General features: G+C 40.5%; 2 protein-coding genes and 1 long non-coding RNA gene across 3 annotated transcripts in view; 2 read left to right on the forward strand and 1 right to left on the reverse strand.

The window, feature by feature from the left end:
- The window catches only part of LOC103142129 (scavenger receptor cysteine-rich domain-containing group B protein), a gene marked incomplete at its 5' end in the record, with an annotated part of 6,136 nt that extends 1,945 nt beyond the window's left edge, over positions 1–4,191 (forward strand). The window contains 4 exons of the mRNA XM_016674285.1: positions 231–302; positions 1,786–2,100; positions 3,261–3,353; positions 3,435–4,191. Of these exons, the coding sequence (XP_016529771.1) occupies positions 231–302; positions 1,786–2,100; positions 3,261–3,353; positions 3,435–3,751 (797 nt within the window). The remainder of the gene's footprint in view (positions 1–230; positions 303–1,785; positions 2,101–3,260; positions 3,354–3,434) is intronic.
- Positions 4,192–7,495: 3,304 nt separating this feature from the next.
- ywhag1 (3-monooxygenase/tryptophan 5-monooxygenase activation protein, gamma polypeptide 1) lies at positions 7,496–21,699 on the forward strand. The gene is made up of 2 exons (XM_007557925.2): positions 7,496–7,747; positions 20,169–21,699. Exons 1-2 carry the CDS (start codon positions 7,661–7,663, stop codon positions 20,823–20,825), a joined length of 744 nt encoding a protein of 247 aa, XP_007557987.1. The 5' UTR covers positions 7,496–7,660; the 3' UTR covers positions 20,826–21,699.
- On the reverse strand, positions 21,624–25,928 carry LOC103142065 (uncharacterized). The gene is made up of 2 exons (XR_001662843.1): positions 25,474–25,928; positions 21,624–22,817 (listed from the first exon to the last, which is right to left on the reverse strand). It is a non-coding gene; the product is annotated as an uncharacterized LOC103142065 (long non-coding RNA).
- Positions 25,929–26,329: the final 401 nt, after the last annotated feature.

The following is a 26,329-nucleotide window of genomic DNA, read 5'->3' on the forward strand; positions in this document are numbered from 1 at the left end:
TGTTTCAATTCAGACTAATGATTATTAACCATTATTTAAACTAAATATGAAATATAGAATAAGTTTGTAAGCGAGTTAAGCCAGCTGCTATCTTCCAACCGTTAAAACTTCAGAGTAGTTTCACTGGATTAGGATCATTAGTAAGCAAAAAACAAAAACGTAAAGCAGAGAAAAATAAAAGAATGAATATACTGATCCTGAATAAGTTTTTTTTCCTTTCTTTCCTTCAGTCACAGAGAGAATTTCAACTACGAAGCCTACAACAACTACAACAACTGTAACCACGACTACCCAAACCAAAGGTAGTTTTCCATTTTATGTTCATTGTCTAGGAATAATATTCACATCTTATGATGTGAATATTATTCACATCATAAGTTTGTATTGTAAAACCTGCAGGTCATTTTATTGGATCTATAGCCTATGATACAACATCATATAGTAGTACATAATTGTGAACTGGAAGGAAAATGATAGGTGGTTTACAAATGTTTTGAGGGTGATGTCACTGTACGACATGGTAGTGGCTGCATCACGCTGTGAGGACAGGAGGACAGAAAGAGAGAAACTGGACAAAGTTGATGGGGAGAGGGATGGAGTACATTCATCTAATAGAATGTCCCAGTCAAAATCCAGACCAATGTCAAAGAAGGAATCTGGGGAAAGACAAGAAAACTGCTCTTTGCAGATGTTCTTCATCTAATCTGACTTGTTAAAAAGTTTAAGAGTGTAAATGACGATTGTTGAAAAATTGAAGGGTGTGGATCAGGGCCAGATTTACAAGGATGTGGGCCCATGGGTTAGAACTTGTTTTGGTGCCCTAATCACTAACGAAAACATATATATATATATATACACACACAGTATAGATAGCTTTATAGATAAATTTAGATATAGATTTACATCTATCGAAAATTATATATATATAGATATCTTTATCTAAATGTATCTCTCTATATAAAGACATCTATATATCTATCAATCTCTCTCTCTACATATAGATATAACTCTATCTATCTATCTATCTATCTATCTATCTATCTCACATTACATCATTATTGATCATTTTATCATTATGCTACAGTTGCTTGTAATTTACCCAAGATGGATATGGAGATGAAATGAGCTGGTTTCCTATAAGAATGATAGAAATGATAGAAAACTTGCTAACAAAAAGCCTCAGACCTGCAGCCCACAGGCTGTTCTAGACTCAGACCAACAGAAGTGGCTCTTTGGCTCACTGATATGTTAAATGATGAAATATTGCCCTGTTTTTTGTTTCATTCATTTTAATTTCCCTGGAGGCAGCAATTTATTCACATATATGTACATTTATTATTATAGATACTTTAATTAAAGATGAATTGTACAAGTTTATGTCATTGGGGTGCCGATGACATGTTCGCTTACACCTCAGAAAGTATGTAGTTGCTCCCCTGGTAGGCTTAATATGTCACTTGGCCAGTAACTGTTTTGGGCCCCCAAAAGATTTATAACTTTATTATTTTCACATTACTATTATTATTTGTTTATAGGCATAAAAATCACAAATTATCATTACAGCTCACCAGACATGGGCATATGATGCTTCTGTAAAGTACAATGTGTGCAAAACATGCATTTAAGAAAAAAAATGTAAAAATTTGTGGAGCCACCCAAAGATTGGAGCCCTGCGTAGCTGCCCCAGTAAGCCCTTTCTGAACTCTGACCCAGGTGTGAGTACTTTCCCAAAATTACGCAGATCTGTTCTCACACCCGTCTGTCTGTCCGTCTGTCCGCCTCCAGGCAAACCGACCGTCCGTGTGATGAACGGCAACAGCAGCTGCCAGGGTCGCGTGGAAGTCCTCTACAAAACCATCTGGGGGACGGTGTGTGACGATGACTGGGACATGCCCAACGCCAACGTGGTGTGCAGAGCACTCGGATGTGGTCCGGCCATCGCAGCCAAGACCCAGGCCTTCTTCGGCTACGGTTCAGGCCCCATCCTGCTGGACAACGTGGAGTGCACCGGCACAGAATCCGACCTGTCCCAGTGCTTCCACCTGGGCTGGGGTCAACACAACTGTGGTCATCACGAGGATGCTGGCGTCATCTGTGCACGTAAGACCTCATCATTCTTGGGATTTCTATCACGTTACGGTAAATCTGGAGACTTTTTTTGTCTTCGTTGTGAAATTAGCACCAAAGCTGATAATTTCCACTGAAAGTGCATATTTCCCCATCTACACAATCATTTCTGCCCGCCTTGCTGAGCTGTCCCCCTGTGCTGCATGACTGTAGTTCTCTGAGGAGGAGATGGCACAGAAAGCATTAAAAATAAAAAATAAAGTGAACGAGTCAAGGTGAATCAGCCTCACTGACTGTCTGCAGGCCAAACATAGCTGCTTTACAGAAAAATCAGAAGCACACAGGCTCTTAACATGCTAAACAATCCCTGGCAAGGTATCTACGGGTTTCAGCAGGTCAAATTTAAGATTTCTTAAGGTAATGCCATCTTGAATTAAATTTAAGACCGAAAAAACTATAAATATAGGGGACGGTTTGGGAAACGTGCTGTATTGCAATCAAGCATAGTAAAAACTGTGAACCATGATGGAGATAAAAACAAAGCTAGCTAGCTAGATGTCGTCTGGAGTCACAGAAAACAATGAAGATGCGACTCAGACATTTGCCTGACAAAAACCTGCCAGGAGGGGAAAACAAAAGTACATTAAATAGTCCTATAATGACAAAAAATTGAGATCTGCAATTGACATATTTAAGGTCAACTTACAGTTTTTAAATTAATTTGACGTTTTACGCCTTAAAATTTAAGGCATTCATTTTGGACACACAAATAAAAAACTTTTTGAGAATGTGCAGACACCACACCTGGTTTTATATTAAATACATTGGGATTACTTTTTGTTGTTTTTGTGTGCAGCACTTTGTGTGCCATATAAAGAAATTTGATGCGATTTGAAACAAAATCTGTTTTTGTTTTTTAAAGAGTCAGCCGTTTAATCTGGCTCTTCTCTCAGCTAGCAAATTGAATGGATACATGCATCAAACTCATTACAGAAACATCTTTTTTCAGAGGAATTACTTCATCCAAGTGGATCTTTGCATCATAATGTTAAAGGCAACCCAAGAGGCAAACAGTTTTCCATTATTGATCTGTGCAGTAATTAGAGGAGAGCGTCTTGCTAATGCATGTGTGACTTGATATTTCCTGTGTACGTCCACTAGGTGAGAGAATCATTCTCTGCTTTTCTCTTCAGCTCCCCCACAGTTGGACCCCTTGTTTTTAATCCCAATCGCACGAGACTTCCGGGTGACGGAACAAACACCAGCAACCACGAAGCCTGCAGAAGGTAGGTACATCTTCAGGTACCTCAAACTAGCATGGATTACAGCTTCGGCGGCGAATCTGAATCGTCTATATCGAACCGTAGGAGCTCTGAGGCTGGTGGACGGCCAGCACCGGTGCGAGGGTCGAGTGGAGTTGTACCTAAACTCGACGTGGGGAACGGTGTGCGACGACGCCTGGGACCTTCCCGACGCCCGGGTCGTGTGTCGCTTGGTGGGCTGCGGAGAAGCCACGCACGCATGGGGCGAGGCTCACTTTGGACCTGGCACAGGAACGATCCTTCTGGACAATCTGAAGTGCAGCGGCACGGAGGCCTCCCTGCAGCAGTGCTCCCATATATCTTGGAACGTGCACAACTGCAATCACTCCGAGGACGCCGGTGTGACCTGCTCCCTGTCATGATCGCAGCGTGACCTCGCTCCCATCTCCAGCTCTGCTTGGACTTGTACACATTATGTAAATACCAACCTTCACGTCGTCGAAGGAGTACACCATGCAATAATATAATATACACAGTAAAGTTATAAATATTAAGCACTTTATAAATATATGATATGAAGCTAAATGTACACATTTCAGCAAAGCTTTTAACTGTTTTTTGTGCTAATATTTACTATATATGATCCAAGTATTCAAGTAAGTCCATAAGTCTGTTGAAGACATTGAAGGAAGAATAGAGATATGACAAATGTATGATAAAAGTACAAATGAAAGACTTGGTACTGTATGCTATAAACCAGAAAAATACAAAACGCTTTGTCTTGTGAATTTATGAAGTATATATGCAATCTTTGTGTTCCGCACACCCTCATAAATAAATGTAACTATTAATCATTTATATATCTATATATAGATATATAGATATATAAAACAAAAATAAATGTTCTTATTTTTTGGTATGTATATTTGGTCTATTTGTCAATCTTTCAAACACCCGTCACACATGTTCATTGTTGATCAAATGGACAGAGAACAGGGACTCCCATCTATCCAGTTGTACTTTACAGTGGTTTGCTAGTAGGACTGTTCTTCTGCCAGCAAATCAGTTGAAGACCGTCTTTGGTTGTATTATCAGGTTACAACCACAACCTTCTGTTATTTTATTAGCATTTCAGGTGTTGGAACAACAAAAAGTAGAAGTAAACGGACAATGACGGGTGGTTGTCCAAAGGTTCGTCCACGCTGGGGACAAATCTCAGAGTATGATGCTGCCATCGTCACCACACAACAAGTTTCTTGTGTTCTTGTAAAAAATTGAATAGTTTTCTCTTCACAATGGCTGTCTTCTTGCCAGTTGCTAAAGGCTGCTAAGCTGAACCTGTGGATCTCTGCAGCTCCTCTCCTTTACTTCTCTGATCCACGTTCTGCTTGTCTGGCCTGCCTGGTCTGTATGACGGACATTTTTGGTAAATTTGCACATGTATCAGTAATTTGATCATCAATTAGATTATTGATTGAATGGTTACTTGAGGTCTTCAAAGTTTAGGATGTTTATCTATAACCTAACCCTGTGTTAAACTTCCTCCTTCCCGTCCTCTCTGCTCTGTTCCTTGATGCCGGTTTTTTTCCACTAATGTTCTCCAACAAACCTTTGAGCCCTTCACAAAACATCTGGATTTATACTGAGATTAAATCACACACACTACATAATAACTAGGAGACTTCTAAGGGCAAACAGTTGAACTTTGATTTAAGGGCATCAGTGCACTTGTCACTCCTTGTAGACTTTTGTGAAAAATATATATAGTTTTTAAAGCATGTCTATTTTTTTGCACTCAAACTATGCTGGTCTTTCACATAAAAATCCATGGAAAATGTGGAAAAGTTTAAACAATAAAGACATTTTATTTCACCTAAATCTTAGGCTGAAATCTTCAGATTTTACTTTTATCTGCTGTAGTTGTCGGTGAGTGTGGTGTGTTTTAACCACACTTAACGCTGTAAAGTGAACTGGATATTTTATGTGCACCCAAAAGTAACTGTAAAATTTTTTGTAACAATTGATCATTAATATTTTATAGAAGTGCCTGCTTCACAAGCTGCAAAAAAAAAATGCATCTGCTGTATTTTAGAAAACCGCAGTGAGCTTCAAAGTTTAAAATGAAGCGTAATATACGTTGCAGTAAAGTCTGTACTGTAATCTCAAGCCAGGACAAGAACTGTGTCAAGAGTCACATTAGCAGAACTTTACCAGTCAGCTTGGTTCCCAGTTTACAACAACTGGGATGTAATAACGCTGTGCTATAACATATTCAGACACTTACACTGTCTAACTGCTGTGTTTTAATAGTCTGTGTAGTTTTTACCCAGAAGTTGGAATTTCTAAGTTTGAAGCTGAAAAACGCCCCAAACCTAAAAAGAGCTTCTGAAGTCATAAATGTGAAACTGCAATACGTCGAGGTGCATTCCCAACTGCGTTTACAATTTCAGATTTCCATGTCAGAATTGCCAGAATCAGGTCCTTCTACTTCAGAACCTGATTCTGAAGTAGAAGGACCCATTACCTCTAAACGCATTATGGCTGCCATGAGTACAAATCACGTGGATGGCTCCAGCTTGAAACAGTTTTTTTAGGCTTGGACACTTTGTATCTGTACAAATCAGTTTCCCGTCAACGTCCTGTACAACTTCTGGTAGCTAAAGCCTTGCAAAAGTATTTATATAATTTGAACATTTTTAGATTTTGTCAGGTAAAAAAAAAAAAATTCAGACTAATGTAAAGTGATGCATAATTGTGAAGTTGAAGGAAAATTATTCTGTAATTTTCCTATTTTTTTTAAGACCATAAATCTACAAAGTGTGGCATGCATTTCTATACAGCCCAAACTGACTGCCATGAGGGCTAAAATAATCAAGCTGAATGCACTAGTGAGCCACTTTTCCTCTTCAGTAAAGGCAAAAATTAATGTGACAAGTATTTTATTTATCTTCTCAAACAATAAACTAAATCACGCACTATTGTTTTTCAAACAATCAAAAATAATTAGATTTTTCTAGGAGTTCTGTAAATCAGTTTAGAGCCACAACATAAAGAGAGCGAGGCATTCAGGTTCTTGATAATTTTTTTTCTTTGAGGTTCTGGAGGGTTAATTGTTTTTTATTTTTTAGCTTACGTCTGAGCGTCGTTGGATGTTTGTGGTTCGAACATACTATAACTTTAAACGGAGCAAAACATAGTTGATTTACAAGACATTTGTCCTGTACTAAACCTTTTTAAAAAGTACTTTAAGAAGATTTTATTTGCCTGTAAAACTTGTCACCCTAAAAGAAATGACTTCCCTGTAGTAGCTTCTGATTGGTTGGGGGAAACTGATTGAGGGGCTTGCCCAGGGTGGCAGCAGGGGTCGCCCCTCCTTGCTCTCTGCTACTCTGTGAATGCTCAGGTGAGTTAGCATGGGCACCAATGATGGAGGGTAAGATTTTTTTTCCTGTAAAAGTCGTTTCTCAGCCATTTGCACATTGCTGTGAGTACATGAGGATGATTGACAGCAGTAAGACCTTCCTCCTGGCTCTGATTTGTTGTTTCTGGTCAGGTGCCTTTCCCCCACCCACATGGTAATAAAAGCCCAGGTAGAAGGTGAGGAATATCAGTCTTTTCACAGATTACCTGTCTTATATTAAACTGTCACGACATGGTGACAGTTTTAACAAATATGTAAAACAACAACAACAACAACAAAAACAGTTTAATAAAAGTTACATACCGCAGCTCTTGGTCAAAAAAAAAAAAAATCGGAACTAACTCTGGTAGGAATAATGACGTCAGTCCCATTTTAAAGGGATCCCTTTAAAATGGGACTGACGTCATTATTCCTACCAGAGTTAAATTTAATTCCCAATCTTTTATGAGGGTTTTAGGGGCTTTGGGTAGTTAGCATCTTTAAGAAATCCAGTCAAATTTTATTTATTCATTTATTTAACAACGAGTACGGCTGTAAACTATTCATATTCTTCTTCATATCGCAACAGGGGCGTTCATTAGACAAAACCAGGCTTTGCTTTCCTATAACAATAAAACCTGTGCATATTGGTTGGTGTGAAGCGCCTCTGTGGAGGTCTGTACCCCGTTCCTTCGGGTTCAGCTGCCTGGGTCGTTACATCACTCCGTGTGGACACGCCTTTTTGGGTGGTGACACAAGCCAGGGAAAGTGCTCGTGTAGGGGGAGGGGTGTCCCGTCGGCAGGCACACAGACAGCAGGCAGCAGCTGCGGCGACAGCACCCGGCACCGTAACACTGCGTTCAGACATCCACATTACAGCTCTCAGCTACGACAAAACACGCAGCGGGCAGCACCAAAACCGGCCTCTAAAATGGTAGACCGCGAGCAATTGGTGCAGAAAGCCAGGCTGGCCGAGCAGGCGGAGAGGTATGATGATATGGCAGCTGCCATGAAGTCGGTAAGTAGCCCTCAGCCGTAATGACCTTTCTTCTTTCAGTCCCATTTGGTGCGGTAATTACCGGACACGTCCGAGCCTGGGTGTGTGTGAGTGGGAAACGTCTCAAAGCCGCGGGGCGGCTGACCGAGCTCGCGGGGAACGCAGCCCACCGCGCTCCGGTCTGGCACGCGTTCACCTTACCGGATCAGCCAATCAAAATTGGTGTATGAAACTTATGATCGAAGAGCACATTTATGAGGAAGACTTGCCGCAGAGAGCGGTAAATCACAGCTAAAATCAGATCTGGGAACACATCATATTGAACGGGGCTATAAAGGCCCGTCCCTGTTCTCTCCCCCACCCCCTCCACCTCCACCCCACCCTCTCTCTCTCTCTCTCTGCATATCAGTGATCTGATCCGCTATAATGAGATTAAAATCAGTGATTTTGTGTAAATCTGCGGCTTTTTGTTGGCGCTGAGCTGCGTTGGATTGTGGCTGTCTGAATGCGGACTGTTTGATCTTGGGGCGGTGCCTTTTCCAACAGGATCCTTCTCACACACACACACACACACACACACACACACACACGGCCAGGCTGGTGTGATTTAAGCGCACTGAAGGAGGAAAAAAGCTCACACTGAGGCAGTGATGTGATCCGATCGGTGTCTGTCCTAATCTATATAAAGATATTTGTCATTGCACAGAAAGGGAATCAAAAGGATCCCATCGAAAGATGCGCATACTGTTGCAGGAGAGGGCGAGCTATAGGTGGTACCATGATTATGCGATGATGTGACATCGTAGGATTCGCTGATGGTCGTGTTCCGGTTTCCACGCGACATAATGAGCTGTCCATTTAGCTAGAAAAGCCACCGTTGTCTTAGCTGGACGGGGCCCGGGCACTCGTTGCCGCTGCGCATTTTGCGCGTAGGGGGAAAAGGGCAATGCAGGCTGAAGGTTGTTCGCAATCGATTTGCGCAGAACACATAGGAACCTGTCAGACGTGGGTGTCGGTGGACCGACGCCTTTTTCGCCAGATTTATCTCAGTGCAGCCCTCCCCCACCCCCCTTGTCCTTCCTCTCCACCACCTATCATAAACGCTGTTTTTTTTTTTTTTTAAAGGATGCTTTGCGGCAGCCGCATCCCTGCGTCCCGGACCTCCTCCTCCTCGTCCTCCTCCTCCAGCAGGTTCCCACACAGAGGCGTGCCGCAGCATCTGCCAGGATGCAGCAGCACAGGCCCGCCAGTGCACCATTTCACATGCAGCTTTTTATCCCAGCTGCACAAAGGCTGCTGCTCACCCGTCCCACACCCCCAGCACTGAGTTCACATGGGAGTGCACAAAAAAATAGGAAACTCTGTGCCAAAGCTCTTTTTTAAAAAAAAAAGTAATAGTCACAATAGAGTTCTGCGGGATCCCCAGCTTTATCTGTAGTTAGTGTGCATCATGTTGGAGTATCTAGAGATGGGGACCCTTCTCACCTTTACACAATGAGAGAGACTAATTTGCAAAACAAGACCGATTTAGAGCAAAGAATGAACAAATATCAGCTGAGGCTTCCAGAAGTCAGACATGAGCTGAAGTCCATGTTGCTTAAAGGACCGGCGGCTCCACCCCTTCCCATTTATGCCGAGTCAGAGGGCCAGAGCTGCCCCTCACCCAGCCAGTCTCTCTGCAGCGCAGAGCAACGGGGCGTGTCTCCTGCCTCGCCCATCACTTGAAGGGAATCCCTTGCCACTGCAGCCATGGCAAAAAGCCTCGGTGGCAAAGGAACCAAATAACCAGGTTGGTGGAACATGCTGCACCCTCTGTGCTCTCTGAAGTACGAGGGATTAGGACCAAGCCCTACTAAAATGGGTGAGGATGGGCTGATGTCAGTGCTGGACTTTAACCACTGGCTTTACAAGATCTGGGTGAATTAGATCCGAGATATTTTCCTGCATTGGTAATTGTTCTAGCCAACATTATTGGGTTTTGAGGGCTGTTATTTATTATAACATGCAGCAGTCAGTTTCATAAAGTTAAAAGCTAAAAATTCAGAAGGTACCCTTAAAGGGATAGCAAAGTAAAGTTATGTTAAAAGGTTATAAGAGTTTAATGTCTTGCATACAGTAGATAATATTTTTTTAGTAAAATAGTGCATTCTGTTTGTACCAAAAAGTTACTTTTTCCCAGTTTGAAATAAAACGATAAAGTCCATGAGTCTGGAATTACAATTAGATATAAACTGAGTGTGTAAAACTGAGAAAACTACAATGTCGCCGTATGGCTAAAACTAGTTGTCGGTTTCAAAACCTATCTCGTCCACACAGATCCCGTTCTAGAAATGTTTTTACCACAGAGAACAAAATGTTATTCCCCCTCCAGCCACATGTAAGTGAAGGTTAGCATGGAGTATAAGCCTAAAGTCTCCACGTGTTGCGCAACAAGACAACAGATATGCCAAACGACAAAATGCAAACGGAATCGTTTGTGTGGAACGACTATGAAGCTGCGCTTCTTTTCTGTGCAAAACTACTAGACAAATATGTTTTGTACATATGGGGTTGTATGTCAGGTTAGTGGTCAAGCTAATATGTCAGCGATTTAATAAAAAAGGGCGTTTTAGCTGTCTTAGTTCACTGACACGGGGCACAAATGGTTTAAAAATGTTCTGTTTCAGAAAAAAAAACCTTTCCCATGTGGGCCTACTTTGCTGCTAGCATTTAGCAGTGTAACATTTAGCAAATGCTAGCAACCAGAATATGTGCAACATTGGCGTGACTCTCAAATCTGAGCTCTGATTCAGACAGATTAGCTGTTCTGCTCCAGGAGGCTAATGCTAACGACAAGTGTGAGCGACTAGGACCAAAGTAAATCACGACCATCTTACAACAGTTCAACGTCTAAAAGGTCTAACACTATTTTACAAACATTAAAACTGTTGTCATGAATATTATTCTCAGTATATCTCACTTTGTCTTGGGTCTTCTTGAGCTATCTGCTAGCACAATAAGTTAGCTAAAGCAACAAGGTAATAACTAATTTTAAGCTTTTGACAGAAACTCCCTTTAAATTCCACTTTCCACTAATGAGATTTGGTTTTAACACTCAAAACATCACTGTATCACACAAATTATAAAAGAATTAGGCCCCGAGATGCATCAGTGACATGATTAAACACTATAATATAATCGGTATAGTGACAACATGTAGTATATTTCCGATATTTCAGCATATCTGGCTGTTTTTTAGGTGCTGCTGTTTGTTACAGTTGCATTGTAGTGATGTGGGGATCAGGTTATCCTGACTGGTACAAATTTCATTTTCTGTTTCAGGTCATACTTACAACTCCAATTTTTACAGATTTTAATTTATTCTAGAACTAAAATCCAATATTATTATTATCATTACTAAGCTTTAAAGAGTACGAGTTATTGATCACTGAAAAATTGGCTCTGATTTATTGATCGGTGCAGCTCCGTTTCTGCAAATGCGATAAAATCCCCTCTCCATTTCAATGCAGCCTTGCTGAGTCCATTTGACAGTTAATTCATATAAAGAGCTTCCAGTATTACAGTACACATGTCTAAGAAAGCCATTACATCATACAACCCACATGGGCAAAGAGCAGCAGCCCTTTCATGCAACGACAACATAAGCTTGTCAGAGCAGAGTTTTAAAGGATTGTTTTCCTCAAGTTGTGCTAAAAGCGTGTCCCTGTGATTGCATCATGTGGCCCCCTCTGTTCATTTAAAGGCTCTTATCAGTTCCCTGTTATTGATCAGTCGTTGCATTCATCACAAGTAGCCAAATCTAGCATAAAAACATACTTTACATTTAGGCAGCTCCTGGTGATAAGATTCTGTTTATCTGACAATTACCAGCCCGATCCCAGCGTCCATCCAGTGTTTAACCAACAGTGCTTGAACGCCGTTTTAATGTGCTGACTCCATTAGTTTGCATTTATGCTCGCGCTGCTCCTCTCTCTCACACACACGCCGTGTTGCAGAGCTTTGTCTAAGAAAATGCATGTCCCAGATAGCCAGGACTTCCATCATACCTAATGAGCTGCAGGCATTCTTCTATAGAAGTAAATTCTTTTTTCTGGTGCATTAGAAGATTTATTGAGCTGCATACATTATATAAATGGATATTTAATGTAAGATGAGCTCAGTGTGTTGATTAGGTTTTAGATAAATACACCAATAGATTTGTGCACAGTCAGGCATATTAAGGCCGTAAATCAAGGACAAATATATGTTTTATTGATGCTTTAATTTGCTGCCACGTATAAAATCATACTGTCAGCATTTATAAATATATCTCTGCAGCAGATGTGACTGATCTTCCCAAGTCAACACATATGTAGCGGGTGCTAAAAATACGTCCTTCAGAGCAAGCGGGTGTGAATGTTCAGCATTGTTCAGCATTACAGTCTGATCCATACAGTAGGAGATGACATCAGCTCACAGAGAACTGGGGGTCGTGACCTGTGGCATTTTATTTTCACTCTTAATTATAAAAAAATGGTAGCCATTTAAATTCAACAGAGCATAATTTTAAAAACAAAATATTTTGAGAAAAGCACAGATTATGTTGATACCAAATCGAGTTTTTTTATTTTTTTTTTAGGGTTCTGAATCTGTTTCCATTTCTAAGGAAAAACAAACTGTTTTATCCAACAAACAGAGCAAAGCTTGACCACAAGTGAACATGATTACTGCAGCGGTACTAGTTCTAAGTCCATCAGAAAATGAAGAAATCACACCGTCTACATTTATTCACCAAAACATTTGTCTTATTTTTTTTACCTATTCAAACTATGTCAAAGAACTTGGCGTTTTGCTTGTTTTAACAGAAAACAAAAGAAAAGTTTCAGTTTTGATGCATCTAATGCAATAAAAATATACATTTTATGCAGAATTAAAAAGCATTACAGATGCAGCGATCAGATTTTTTTCCAGCTGACACCAAATATTTTCTTTCCTACTCAGAACTACAACATAAAAATAGAAACGAATGTTCTTCAGGTTCTTTAATGGAGGTTCTAATTTAGAACATGAAATGAAAGAATTGCAATATTTTGCCCTTTTATACTTTAAGCATGTGTTCCGAGGCTCTGAATGTAATTAAACTTACAGGTATAAACTTACAGCATGCTGTTGGCTGATGCCATTTTCAATCATATTTTTCTATTTGCTTTATTGAATGAAGGAACAATGGATATATCAATATACCTTCATTTAAAGTCTGACAAAAGTAAGAATCTATTGTCAGAAATCAAATTATTTGTCAATTTAATGTCTTTTAATTAAAATACAACTTCTATAAATTATTCCCCCCCCCTAATTCTTACAAAGAACGTTGTTCAAGTTAATAAAAGCATGTCGGCGTTCAGGAAATATCCAACATGCTGCAACAACGTTTTTCCAGTGAATGAAGACGGTGTAGTTAACATTTCCATGACCCTGTTGTCATGCATACATGATCACAATATGAAAACTATAAAAACCAAAACATGAAATAAATATTAAATGGGAGATTCCTTTTCTTTCACAGCTTTGCCTGCCTTCATTTTCTCAGTATAAAGGGCCTATAATCTCTCTGCACTGGTGACGTGTAACTCAGAAGTCTCATTTGGGCTCTGATTGCTTTTGCTACCAGCCATGGCTGTTATTTATGGACCCGTGATAAGAAGCTTGTTTTTTTTTTTTTTTTGCACTTTTCACAATTTCATTTCATCTCATATGCAGTAATTCCATCAGCGAACATCTTTTTCTGATTCCATCCTTCAGTCTGAGGGATGGATGTGTCAGACTTGGAGTTCCTCCTTATAACACAGAACAACTCCGAAGTCTCAGTCTGGTTATAAAAAACAGCCAGTTTCGTCTCAGGAAGTTTCAGAGTGGCTAAGGGATTAGTTTTGACTCATTGGTGAGTCACAAAGTACTATAAAAACACCCACTGTTTCCACCTACATACACACCATCATCAAGTTTATTTGACTAGATCTAACGTCCCAACTTCCATAAGCAGCGGTTTAGCAGCTGCTTAATTTCTCTATTTTTTTTGTCTTTTCTCGTACACAAACTCAATCACCAAGAGACGCAGTGGAAATAATTGTGGCATCCTCAGGCTTTTCCCTGACACACCTACCCAAACCAATCACATGAGTAGTAACTATAAATATCCCAGTTGATATCTTTTCTTCACCAAGGCATAAATTCTGTACCTTTTTTGTCTGTATTTTCTCTTAATACCATGGAAACTGAAGTGCATCTTGGCCTGACAGTTCAGTTAATTCAGTTCATGTACAAAGAACAATTAAAAATAATTTAATCTCAAGGCACTTACAAAATATATCAGTTCAACTTTTATCTATTTTGTCAAATGGTGAAAATTTCTTATCCAAGGAAGCCCAGCCATTTGGATAGAGGCACTGAATTTGCAGCAATCCCTCATATTGATCAAGCTTGTGGATTAGAAACAAATAATTTCCTTTTAACAAAATGAACCACATTCTTGTTTTTGTCATCTTCGGCACCTTTCAAACATTCAGAGCTGAACGTATGTGTAGAGGTGTGTTTGTGTTAAGTGGGTGTATGCGTGTGAATTTGCTACCTGGAGGTGCAAAGTCGTTTAGAAGGGTGAGAACAGTAGAAAGCCTGCACTAGTGAGCACCTAATATCAGCAAAGGACTGCAGAAGGCAGCAGACAGACATGAGGCACAACCCAAAAGCCTCCATACAGAGGTATGTTATCCAAGGAGCAGCAACTCCTGGGTCAAAGAGACACTGAACTAGAGAACTAGAGCACCAAAACTTTATCTTGCACAGTCGCCTTCTTCCAGAACCCAGTCTTCATGGAGGCCTACTACCCATGCAAGGCACCAGCCCATATAATGGTAGCCAGAAGTCAGAAGGACCATGGGAGGGGGCACATTACCACCTCATATGGTGAGCTAACACCAGGGAGATCAATAGGGATCTCCCTGGTGAGAGGGAGGCTCCACCAGAGCCCAGCTTTATCCCCATGTCTCTCTCAGCAGCTCCTGGAGGCAGAGGGGCCCCCAACAGAAATCCATGGCATGGTCAGAGAAACACCACACCAAGGAGATGCTCCACATTTTTGAAAATATCTTACACATGATCTGAAACCCCAAATTTCTCCCTTCAAAGCAACACATGCAAAACAACAAAGTAGACATGAATATAGCGTGTAGCAGGGATGCACACTCTCCAGCAAACAGGAACAAGTATCTTGCCTTCCTCTATACCAGTCCACAGGCCTACTCAGGCATTCCTTCCTTTAACGAACAAGCCCTTTTTGTGTCTTATGGTTTGACTCAAACATTAGTTGTAATCACAGGAATAACTACCGTTGCATGTGGTATCATAGCAACACGGAGCCGGAGAACGCTGTTCTTACCACCGAGCTCTTTGTGGCTGATTCGACTAACCCTATTCACGCCGTCAGTGACGTCAGGTCGTCCCTGGCGCCTTTGTGCTCCGCTGCTTGAAAAGGGGTTTGCAGAGAGGGTTGTCACATCAGGTTAGAGTAGAAGAGGGTGCAGAAGCAATTGAGCAGGGGAAAAAAAAAGGGAATGCATGGAACACAAAGAAGGGGGATCTGTGGGATTGTGGCACGCCTTCATTATGCGGAGAGAAACGTATTTAATGAAAATATAAGGAGGCATGCTTTTAGTGCTACCCCACTTAGGCACTACAGGGCTTGCTTGCACTAAGGGTCATGCAGAGATTTGTAATAGAGGAAGCTATTGATTGTCCTGCCTGGCCTTTGTTTGCATTAGCATGCAGATGTTTGGAAGTTTGACTGGCCAGTGTCGGGATGAGTCACGGCAGAGCAGGCGCGATTGATGATTTGCATGGGTGAACAGAGCTCCATTGTCATCCCGGCACCGCAGCTTCCGTTGGGGCCTTCTGCTCGCCCCGCAGCCCTCTGGAACAAAGGCAGCCATGTTTGTACTGATCAGTTGTTCAGGCATTGTTTCCCTGACCTTTGATTCTCCAGAGCTGACCCAAACATGCTCGTTACATTTGCTGCAGGGTAGATAATCAATGGCTCTAACTGCATTTTGATGGGTTGAGGTAAAGAAGTGCTGAGGAGGCGTTTTAGGTAGAACAAATGAAGAGGGGTGAGGAGGACTTTCTCCTTAGTGTTACGCAATTTGTACCTTCTTACTGTTTGCATTTCCTCACACTTTGTGTACAAAGGTCGGCATATTTACAACAGTTGTAATTTTTACAACATCTTAAGAAGTAGCCGCCTTTAGACAAACTAATGTAACCTTCCAGAGCTTTACGAGTATCTCTGTCCGGCAGGCTGTGTAAAAGATTTTTGGAGCAACTTCTAAAGGTCATTAAAATGACTTATTTCACCCAGTTTCTTCTAGCATACATTGACACAATTTTACCCTTACAAAGTAGTTTGTTCCTCTCCAGCCCGGTTGGTCTTGTAATGGAGAATGAATGGTAGATTGTTTGCTTTGGCAGATTTAAAAAGAATTACCAGTAAAGATGCAACTAGAATGACTAATCAGTGGGTTTTAGCTTAAGGTAGTGACCAGGCAATCAGAAACTCAAAAATCTTAACTTTTTCAAATTAGAAAATGAATCTTATAACAGCAGAATGATGCAGGGTTAGAAACCATCCAGGGGTCGGAAGGAACTTCAGTTCTGAGTTCTTCTCATGAACGTATTAGTTCCCTCCAATTATTCTGGCTTTCTCCTGCAAGTTAGCTTCATCTGCTACTCTGAATTGCCTCAGGATATGTGTTTATGATTGCATTTCTCTGTGGTGGACTGGTCATCGTTTCTTTCTGTGTTTAATTTTTGAGAACTGCTTCTCAGGTCATTTAAGCTGCAACTGTTTCAGATCTGCAAGCAACACAGAGTTATAAGTAGAATAAATGTTCTGCACTACAGCCAACTGCGGCAAAAAAAATTAAATGTAATATTTATTACTGTTGTAGAAGGATGTCGGCGGTGTGTACTGTTTTTATTGGTGTTTAAAGACGGTTGATTTTATGATCGACAAAAACGCAGTCATGCTGCACTTCTATTTGTATTTTTTCAGCCATCGTTGCACTGGATAAGTTTAAAATGTTCATTCATCATTGTAGTGATTTAAGTTAAGCTACTAAACTTTTCTATTAGTGTTAGCAATAAAACGTATATTGGGATAATGTATGTGACTTACTAAAGATTAGCAATACAGCAAGAACATGTCACCGATTTACCATTAGATGTGTTCAGTTGTAAAATCATTAATTTATTTTGCTGAAACACTACAGTCACAGGGAGCCGGATACGTTTCAGCCGTGGTCTGCAGGCGATAAGTGGGGCAACAACCAAGACGGTACCTGGCCCCATCACAGAACCAACAGAAGGAACAGCTGCTTACCCTACACTCACACCTAACCGTGATTTACAATCTCCAGCTGACCTAACAGGAAACCAGGAAAAACCCAGGAAAACCCAGGCATGCGTGGGGAGAACAATCCAACCCGAAATCCAAATGGCGTCAACTCGTGCTCTGCCATCGCACCCTTTTGAACGCTGGAGTAACTTTGAATCGTATTCTCTAAAAAAAAACGTTCATTGGGTTTTTGAATTTGTAAGGAGGACTGGTTGAGTTGGTTAAATTGGAAAACTGTTCTGGTCACCAGCTGGTTGGCGACAAAAATAATACAAACAGAAATGATGGGCTCACCATCTGGTGAATATTATTCATATACAAAACAAGACAGAAATAGATTTCATTAGAACAGTGGTTCTGTGCTCTAAAACTGCTGTAAAAAACAGAACTTTGATATGTTTTATCCTCACAAATGTACTTTTACATCTTGTTTAGGTTATTGGTGGACTGTGCCTCCAAGTTGTTTTCCAAAGTGTGTTCTTTTGTTTTCTTGGTTTGCTGTTGAAAAGGAACGATCAGTGAAAGTTGCTCCTTTCTAAAATCAGACAGACTTCTTCGGTTCCTTTGTGCGACTGGAAAGGCAGTGACCGAGTGGAAAAGGTTGCTTGTGGTTTCACCATTCTCACTGATCCCCACCCACCATGCTGCAGCCTTCGCCTCATCATCATCATCATCTGCTCTCTCTCTGCAAGCAGCTTGTGGCCACTATCTCCTTCAGAGATAGAGAGGCTCTCAGAAACACAGCAGATTTTGCAGTTACCATGGAAACTAGATTGCATCACAGCTTGCTCTTTGCCCCCCCCACCCCACCCCCTCTTACAATTTAAGCACAACTCAGACTGACAGCTTCTTTATGCATCAAAAAGTCGAAAGAATAGCAGAGGTTGATGGGTGTTGATGAAGGTAAAAGCTTTTGTATGCCGAGAATTTGTTCAGCTGACATGATTAGTCAGATCCGTTTGTATCAACAGTCACTGTTGTAGCTGATGGAAGAGGGATTACCAGATGCTGTGAGTCTTTCAAGACAAATTATGCTCCTGCTTCCTAAGGGACTCGTGCCCATAAAATGTCACCGCCGCTTCAAGTTGTTCACAGTCATCTTCTAGAAAGACGCTACAGCGCCACCATGTGTTCAGGACACTGCATGAGGATTTCTAAACCCCAAGACAAACCATGTGTGTGGGTTAGTCCTCCTTTTTTGTTGAAATAGTACGAAATATTAAATTGATCATTTTCTAATGTTGAACCACTCGTGGTGACATCACTTTGGAGTAGCTGTTTTGTTGGTTCTGATTGGTTCTTTTATGATTGAGACACTGGAACAATTATTCCCACTGGCTATGGATACTGTACATCTGTAAGGATTTTTTTGCTCTTAGTTATTTTTTACTTTCAGACGGTTGCATAACTATGGTAATTAGGTGTTGTTTTTACAGCTGGGAGCAGCTGATTAGAATATCAAAAGCTCAGATAACACCTGAACTGTGAACCCGTATCCCGTAGAAGTTGAAGAGGAGGGTCCATGGATGCAGAGCAGGACTAAAGAGTAGAGAGAGAAGCAGGAAGTTTAAACCACCTCATCTATCAATCAACTTTTTACAACTAATGAGATAATCGATTTTTTTCACCTCTGCTTGGAATAAATCTGAGCTCCTTCACTTTTTATACATAACCATTTACAATTCTACATTGTGAACAGTTTACCTTCCAGTGAAAGCATTGTGAGGAGAAGTACCATGTGACTAAAACGGGAAGAAACAACACACTTTATGCTCATAAAGGGTCTACAATGATGCCTCTGCTGTACGTCCTCAAGTGGGTAAAAAGGATTAAATCCTCTAGCCGAATACAAGCCGGTCAAAAACCCCAGCAGCAAATAGCCAATCATGTGTTTCCATAAAGGATGATGTCAGATGCAGAGATTGTTGTCATGAGAATAATTTGGCCAAAACAATGTAGTTCATAATTGTGATGTGGAAGGGCAAAATATATATTTTTTTCTTACAACTAAAAACCATACATGCAAACATCTGCTCTAAAACAATATCTCAAATTTGAAACAAACAAGGTACCGTTCAACCCATTCATAGTCATAAACTCTAATAATCACACACCATTGTTAAAAGAAAGTCTCATTAGTAGTTTGCCATTAAAACAATGTAAGGTGACTCAGCAAGCATGTGGAAAGATGAGACCCATGTATATTCTCAGCCGTCTAAGTCATGTCTCCTGCAACAAGTTTAAATCAAAGGCAAGTGGACTTTCACTCACCGCTAGGTGTCAAAACGTCTTCAGGGAAAACTGAGGAAAAATTCTGGTTGCCTTTGATTTAAACCTGTTGAAGTTTGTGTAAAGAAGAGCTCAGTCTTTTTTTTACCTGGCATACAAAATATTGTTTGGTAGATTTAACAATCCCACCTCGCCCTGAACACACCATGCATCCCTACAATTAAAGATGGTGGTGGCAACACGTGGACACTCTTCTTTGAAATAGACAGCAAATGGTTGAAATCAAAGCACATAAATATGTGAGAATAAGTAAAAAATAAAGACCTACAGGAATTTGAATCACTTAACTGTAGAACTAGCTTTTATATAGAGAGATTATAACTGATTGTTTTAGTAATTGATTAATCTCATAAAAAAAAATTCGGCACATTTTACAGATTTTCACGTATCCACTTAATTCCTTATTTGCATGCATGTTTTAATCGGTTTCAAATATTGTATAAAAAAGGCTTCATTCCTATTTTGTTTTTTTGCCTAAAATGCAGTAACAGAATTCCTTTAGTGAATTGGGTAAAACATATCAGACAAAGGTGTAAAATATATATTTTGTACAATTTTGGCTTAATTATTACTCTGAATTTTTTTTTTCAGCAAATGTTTTTTTTTAGTCCGTACACTGCAATTATCAATTACCTCAATAACTGATTCATCACAATTATTGTTTCAGCTGCATTACAGATATTTTGTCACATTACTCAAAGGTTAACGTCTACATGTTTTTCCTTGCAGGTCACAGAGCTGAACGAGCCGCTCTCCAACGAGGAGAGGAACCTCCTGTCCGTGGCCTACAAGAACGTGGTCGGGGCGAGACGCTCGTCCTGGCGCGTCATCTCCAGCATCGAGCAGAAGACGTCGGCAGACGGCAACGAGAAGAAGATCGAGATGGTGCGGGCCTACCGGGAAAAGATCGAGAAGGAGCTGGAGACGGTCTGCCAGGACGTGCTCAACCTCCTCGACAACTTCCTGATCAAGAACTGCAACGAGACGCAGCACGAGAGCAAAGTCTTCTACCTGAAGATGAAGGGCGACTACTACCGCTACCTGGCCGAGGTCGCCACGGGCGAGAAGAGGGCCGCGGTGGTGGAGTCCTCCGAGAAGTCCTACAGCGAGGCCCACGAGATCAGCAAGGAGCACATGCAGCCCACCCACCCCATCCGCCTGGGCCTGGCCCTCAACTACTCCGTCTTCTACTACGAGATCCAGAACGCCCCCGAGCAGGCGTGCCACCTGGCCAAGACCGCCTTCGACGACGCCATCGCCGAGCTGGACACCCTCAACGAGGACTCCTACAAAGACTCCACTCTCATCATGCAGCTGCTTCGAGACAACTTGACGCTGTGGACGAGCGACCAGCAGGACGATGAGGGAGGCGAGGGCAACAACTAAAGAGTCCAAAACCTCATTCTGCCAAATCAACACAACACGTGCGCTCACAAAATGATGACAAAAATAGTAATTGTTAAAAAGTTCTTAATTTAAACAAGAAAAAAACCAACAAAAAACAAAACAAAAAGAAAAAAGATGGGAGGGTGGGGGAACATCGGCTACCGTTTTAGCCAACGGTACCGACGTGGCTGCTGTTCTTTATTTTTCCACAATTAAAAGCGAAAAGATCGTAGAAGGAGGGAAAACGTGTTTAGTTTGAGAAATATGCTATGATTACTTAAAAAAAAAAAAAAGAGAGAGAGAGAAAAACACCCAAGAATGAAACTCCTTCCACAACAGCCTCTGCAGCATTTGCTAGAATACCGACTTAGGTCAAAGAGGTTCGTCGTCCATCACGGTGTGAATAACCATCATACTCACAACCGCCAGAGACTGATCTAATCATGCAAATGAAGCGGAGCTGTCTTAATGTATTCGAGCGAGAGGGAGGAGCATTCAGAAATTCACTCCTTGATGCTTGAGCAGCAAGAAAACTAAAAAAAAAAAAGAAACGGCGCAAACCTTGAATGTCATGGCCTTGCTTAGTGAGAGAGAGACGGCGAGCGATAGCGAATGAGAGAGCCGACGGGTTCTGGGGAGGAACGTGGCCTCGTTAGGGATGTTAGAGTTTGTGGCGTAACTTCAAAGAAAATGTACCGACATCTTTAGTTGCGCCGCTTCGACGGTGGTTGAGTGAAAAAGCAGGTTATTTCTGCAGTTGAAAACGTAGAAAAAAAAGGTTTTTGTTTGTTTGCTTTGTGTCAGGTATGTGTCCAGCTCAGTCACATGGTCAGTCATACTGTAACTAAAACTGCAAACTCATACAGTAAAAAAAAAAAAAAAAAAAACGTAGTGCAGCTTGTCCCTCTCATGTGCTGATGTGCTTTCTTAAATAAATGACCTGTTTTTGGACACCTAACTCTTATTGTCAGTATTGTCATTACTGTAACATCTTTCGATTGGCTCCTTGTGTTTGTGGGGAAACGATTTGATCCAGATGAGCAAATCGAAAGAACACTGACTGAAATGTCTGTCTGCAGGTAACGCCGTCTTTTCTACGAATCGACGGGATCTCTGAAAAGTCGCATCCTGAACCACAGACCTAAATAACGAACTAATTTGTGAGCAGAGCACACACGCATTGTTAAAGCGGAAGCTGTACGAGCAGATTTGAGGTTTGTGGATTAAACTTTGTTTTCGGTTTCTTCTTGGTCAAGAAAATGCACTTGCCTACTATACTGTCTCTTCAGTGTGAGATAATAACCGCTCCAATATTCTCCATAAAAAAAAACAATATTGTGCATGCTGGTGATGTATTTATACAGTAGCTTCGATTTATTAACTTATACTGTAGATGTTATGTATTCATATGAACATGGAATTATTAGACATTAATCAGATTATTTTCTATTTATTTCTCTTTTTTGTTGCTATTGTTAGCTAGACCTTCTTTTAATCTGTGTTTTCTTTACTCCATTCGCTGAAGTGCGCTATACCAAAACAGTGATTGTTAACAATAAATTGATCTGTTATGGACATCGCTATGGTGACATGCATTTCTTGGTAAAAAAGGGGGAATTATAGTTCTTACTTGCATTCCTTTTAGAGTATGTTTTCAGCTAATTCTGTATATAATAGACTGGAAGATCATTGTAAATGATGATGGGGCAGATGTTGGTAGCATCCTGCATCCATCTCCTATAAGCATACAGAAGTATTTGCAGTAGAAAAACAGGGGCTTCAGAAATAGTTTTTGTTCATACTTCAGATTTAATATGATTTACAGAACAAAGCATTAAAGTTGCTTGTAATTTCACTCATAAAAGTCAGAAACCATTTCTTGAAACTCACTTAAAAGTGAAAAAATATGACTGTTTCAATCAGTGATAGCTTTTGAAATGGAGGATATGACTCACCACCCAGAGCTGCATGGGCCAGAGGGGCAGCACAGGGCTAAAATAAAGAGAAATAAAAAAGTTTAGGCAGTGGCACCCAGGATGAACTTTCAATTGCATTGGCATTACCAGTCAGTGGAGAGTGGGAGGCTCCCCAGTGTTGTACACACTGTAAGGAAGTGCATTAAGCTGTAGCTGCTTTGTTGCAGCTTTCAGATTTGCTCTAAACCAAGGAGCTGTTTTCATCTTATTTTACAGTGGAGTCCAAACTGCATCTGGTCTTCTTTATCCTAGATAAACCCGAGTCAGAACAACATTCTTGCAAAGCCTGTCTATAGAAATTGTATGTACAAATTGAGAGACATAACACAAGCACACAAGTTTAGTCTGATTTAAACGGACAAGTAAAAGAAAATACTATGCATGTCAAAAATGTTGTTTCCTCTTAAAATATGGATTCTACATTTACCACCAAGAAAAGGTCTGATTAGTTCAAGAAAGCTTAAAAGAAAATGGTTTCTGTGAGGTTACAGTTCCCAGAATATTGCTAGAACAGAATGAAGACTATCATCTTGTCAGTAACTTTTCCTAACTGAAATAATTACAAGGAGAGAACTGCATGGCTGTTCTTTCACAGGTTAGACCAACGAATTCTGAGTGGATGTGAAAATGTTACTTTTCTATTATTGCAGTGATGGAGAAGCTTTTGTCTGTTTTTCTTATATATTGGTACCTGTGTGTTTCCAATATGTATACAATATTCTACTAGAATATTAGTAGGATATTGGTACATTCTACCAATATTTTATTGAAAAATAGTAAAACTCACCAAACCAGTTCGACTGATGGTTTAACTGGTGTATGATAAGGTGTTCAAAGATTAGTGCACAGTAGATTATAAATCTTCCATTCATTTACAGAAACTCTTTGCATTCCCCTTCCCCCCACCCCCCCTCCAATTTACTCCATAATAAATCTTAAAAGGGGCACGTACACATTATTTACCATTTTGGGGAAATGTGCCTTTTATTTCAGTAGAGCAATCCAAATTCTACATGCTGGACCTTTAAATGCCTTAAATATACAAGCTTTTTCTGAGACTTTCTATTCACTCTGCGTTCAAAATACGAGAACGTCCACTGAAGCGATGACTCAGACTATTAACGACTGACAGTTTTTGACTTGTTAAATTAAAGTGACAGAGACAGTGCTGTACAAACCTTATTTCTGAACATTCTCTAATGTTTGAGCTCATTAAATTGAGAGGAATACATTATTTCTTTGTAAAGCCACTAAGAATCAGCACAACAACAATTAGCACTGGTTTTCCGACTTGCAGCTAAAGCATGCTTGGCTCAGTTGGGAACAAACAGTCTTGTATACCATCTTTCCATCCATTGTCCATGAGGGGCTGCATGCTGGTAGCTAGCAGTCATTAGTTAGCCTCAAAAAGGCTAAAAAAGAAAAACATGATAAGACTGGCTCTGGAACATTTGGACATTATTGTGACAAGGATTCTTCATAAACCAGTAAAGTTATGGTCAACCCTGAGCATCCTCTGCGTGACACAGAAACGGTCTCTTTAATCAGATCTGCTGTAAAACAGACGGCTACAGCAGCTGCTTTCTAACCATCAGCATCTACAACACTTAGAAGAAAATTGGATAACATGAGTTACAACCTTTAATTTTTCCTCTGGGGTTAATAAAGTATTTTATATGGCGAGAGGCGGTGTACACCCCAGGCAGGTCGTCAGGCAGCACAAATACACACAGGACAAACAACCACGAACGGCAAAGTCATGAGGAATGTAATCAGTTCAATAACATAAAATTATTGAATGCAGTCATGTGTTTTGGGGTGACTTGTTCCTTTTACCCAGCAGTTAATTTGGTTTATCCTTCCTGTTCAGAAGTTTTGTTTGCTTTTATTGACACCAATTTTGTTCCATACATGTTGCTAAGTCCAAGCAGCCAAAAATTGTCAGAGAATCTACATCAAGTAAAGCGTCTTACTAAGAAGTGCACATTAACTTTTGCAGTCCTGTCAGGATAAAACGGGGAAAATATCATTTTGCTTCTTTTTTAACAGTAGAAATGAGGGCAAATTTTTTCATCAAAGGGTGTCAATTTTTATGTCAGTACGGTAAGCAGTTAAAATTACTGTGGAAGAACAGATAATAAAAAAGTCAAACATTTTAACAACAAAAGATTAATTCAGCTACTTAATTTTTCCCTGACAGTGCAGACTCTTGATAGATTTCCTTAGAATATTTTTTTTCCCCGAAACTAAACATCGGGGAAATGTTTAGTTTCCCCGATGTTTCCTTCCTCTGAGGAAAACAAATACGTCTTTTCAAACCAGGTAATAGTTCCCTGGAATAAACAGAAGATTGTGTCAGTCAAGAACCGTAATTTGTCAAATTAACTTTTCCGCTCAGCGAGGGAGCGGTGATTATTTTAAACGGCTGGTGGACATTAATTGGTCGCAGGGTAATTAGAGCTGCTGCCACGGAGAATAAACGAGATGCCACCTGCTTTTAATCATTACAGCTGCACAGGGGTGCAGATGTCACGCGTTTAATTTGGTCATTGTATGATTAAAATTTATTTATTTAAATCGTCAGGACATGATTTGTTGACAATTGAAGACAGTGAACCAAAGGCAGAGGCGTCGAGTAAATGGCGATATTTATGAAAAACGATGTCACTTACAAAACAGCCAGAAGAACACAAAAAGGACCAGGGTACATGAAGGAACATGACGGGGTTGAACCAGGAGGAATGAAAGCAGGAGAGCTGAATAAATACTAGGAGGTTAAAGGCATTAGCTAACGACCGGAGCTAATTAGCTAATGAGTAGCAGGTGTGAGGGTAGAGAGTGGCACCAGGGGGCGACAGAGAGCATCTAACTGTACCTAAACACAAAGAATAATTAAACATAACCTTACATATAAGAAATGACCGAACTGAAGCTAAGCGGAGGACAGAGCTAATAAAAAAAAAAGAATAAGGATAACAGCTACACGAGATTCTTTTTGCTCACAGTCATTGTTCATAGTTTTGATCATTTATCTGTCACAACAAATTTGAGTCTCGGAAAAATTATGGTCAGGGTTGTCCATCATTTTCTTGATTTATTTGCACCATCGTCTCCAGAGGTTTTATATCCCTGTTCTGCTAAAGCTCGCCTTCCACCTTCTACGAGCATCTTCTTGCCGTCTCTGCACACTCTTTAATAACTCATTAGTGCTCCCCCTGGTGGATCGGTTCTTCCTGTTCAGCACCTCAGGTTTATATGTGTGGAAAGGTCAAAAACAGCCTCATTTCAGTGAGAAACTGTTACAAAACTAGAATATGGAGGTTTGTCGCTCTGCAACTATTAGACTACCAGCTTAGTTTTATTTCTTAAGTCAGAGAACAAGCATCCTAGAAATTACTTGTCCTTAGATTTAGGAGGCAAGATGGAGGCTCAAAGTGTTTTAACTTAAACCTGAGATAATCATATTCACCGTCCCCTTCTTTAGCAGCTTTTTTAGGTCGTCTGCCACCAGAACTCCAAAACTACTTC

Source organism: Poecilia formosa, unplaced genomic scaffold (genome assembly GCF_000485575.1).
Source record: "Poecilia formosa unplaced genomic scaffold, Poecilia_formosa-5.1.2 Scaffold93, whole genome shotgun sequence".
NCBI lineage: Eukaryota > Metazoa > Chordata > Actinopteri > Cyprinodontiformes > Poeciliidae > Poecilia > Poecilia formosa.

Coding starts and splice junctions, on each gene's coding strand:
- ywhag1 (XM_007557925.2), top strand. CDS start 7,661: ATGGTAGACCGCGAGCAATTGGTGCAGAAAGCCAGGCTGGCCGAGCAG. Junction 7,748..20,168: donor TGGCAGCTGCCATGAAGTCG/GTAAGTAGCCCT, acceptor TTTTCCTTGCAG/GTCACAGAGCTGAACGAGCC.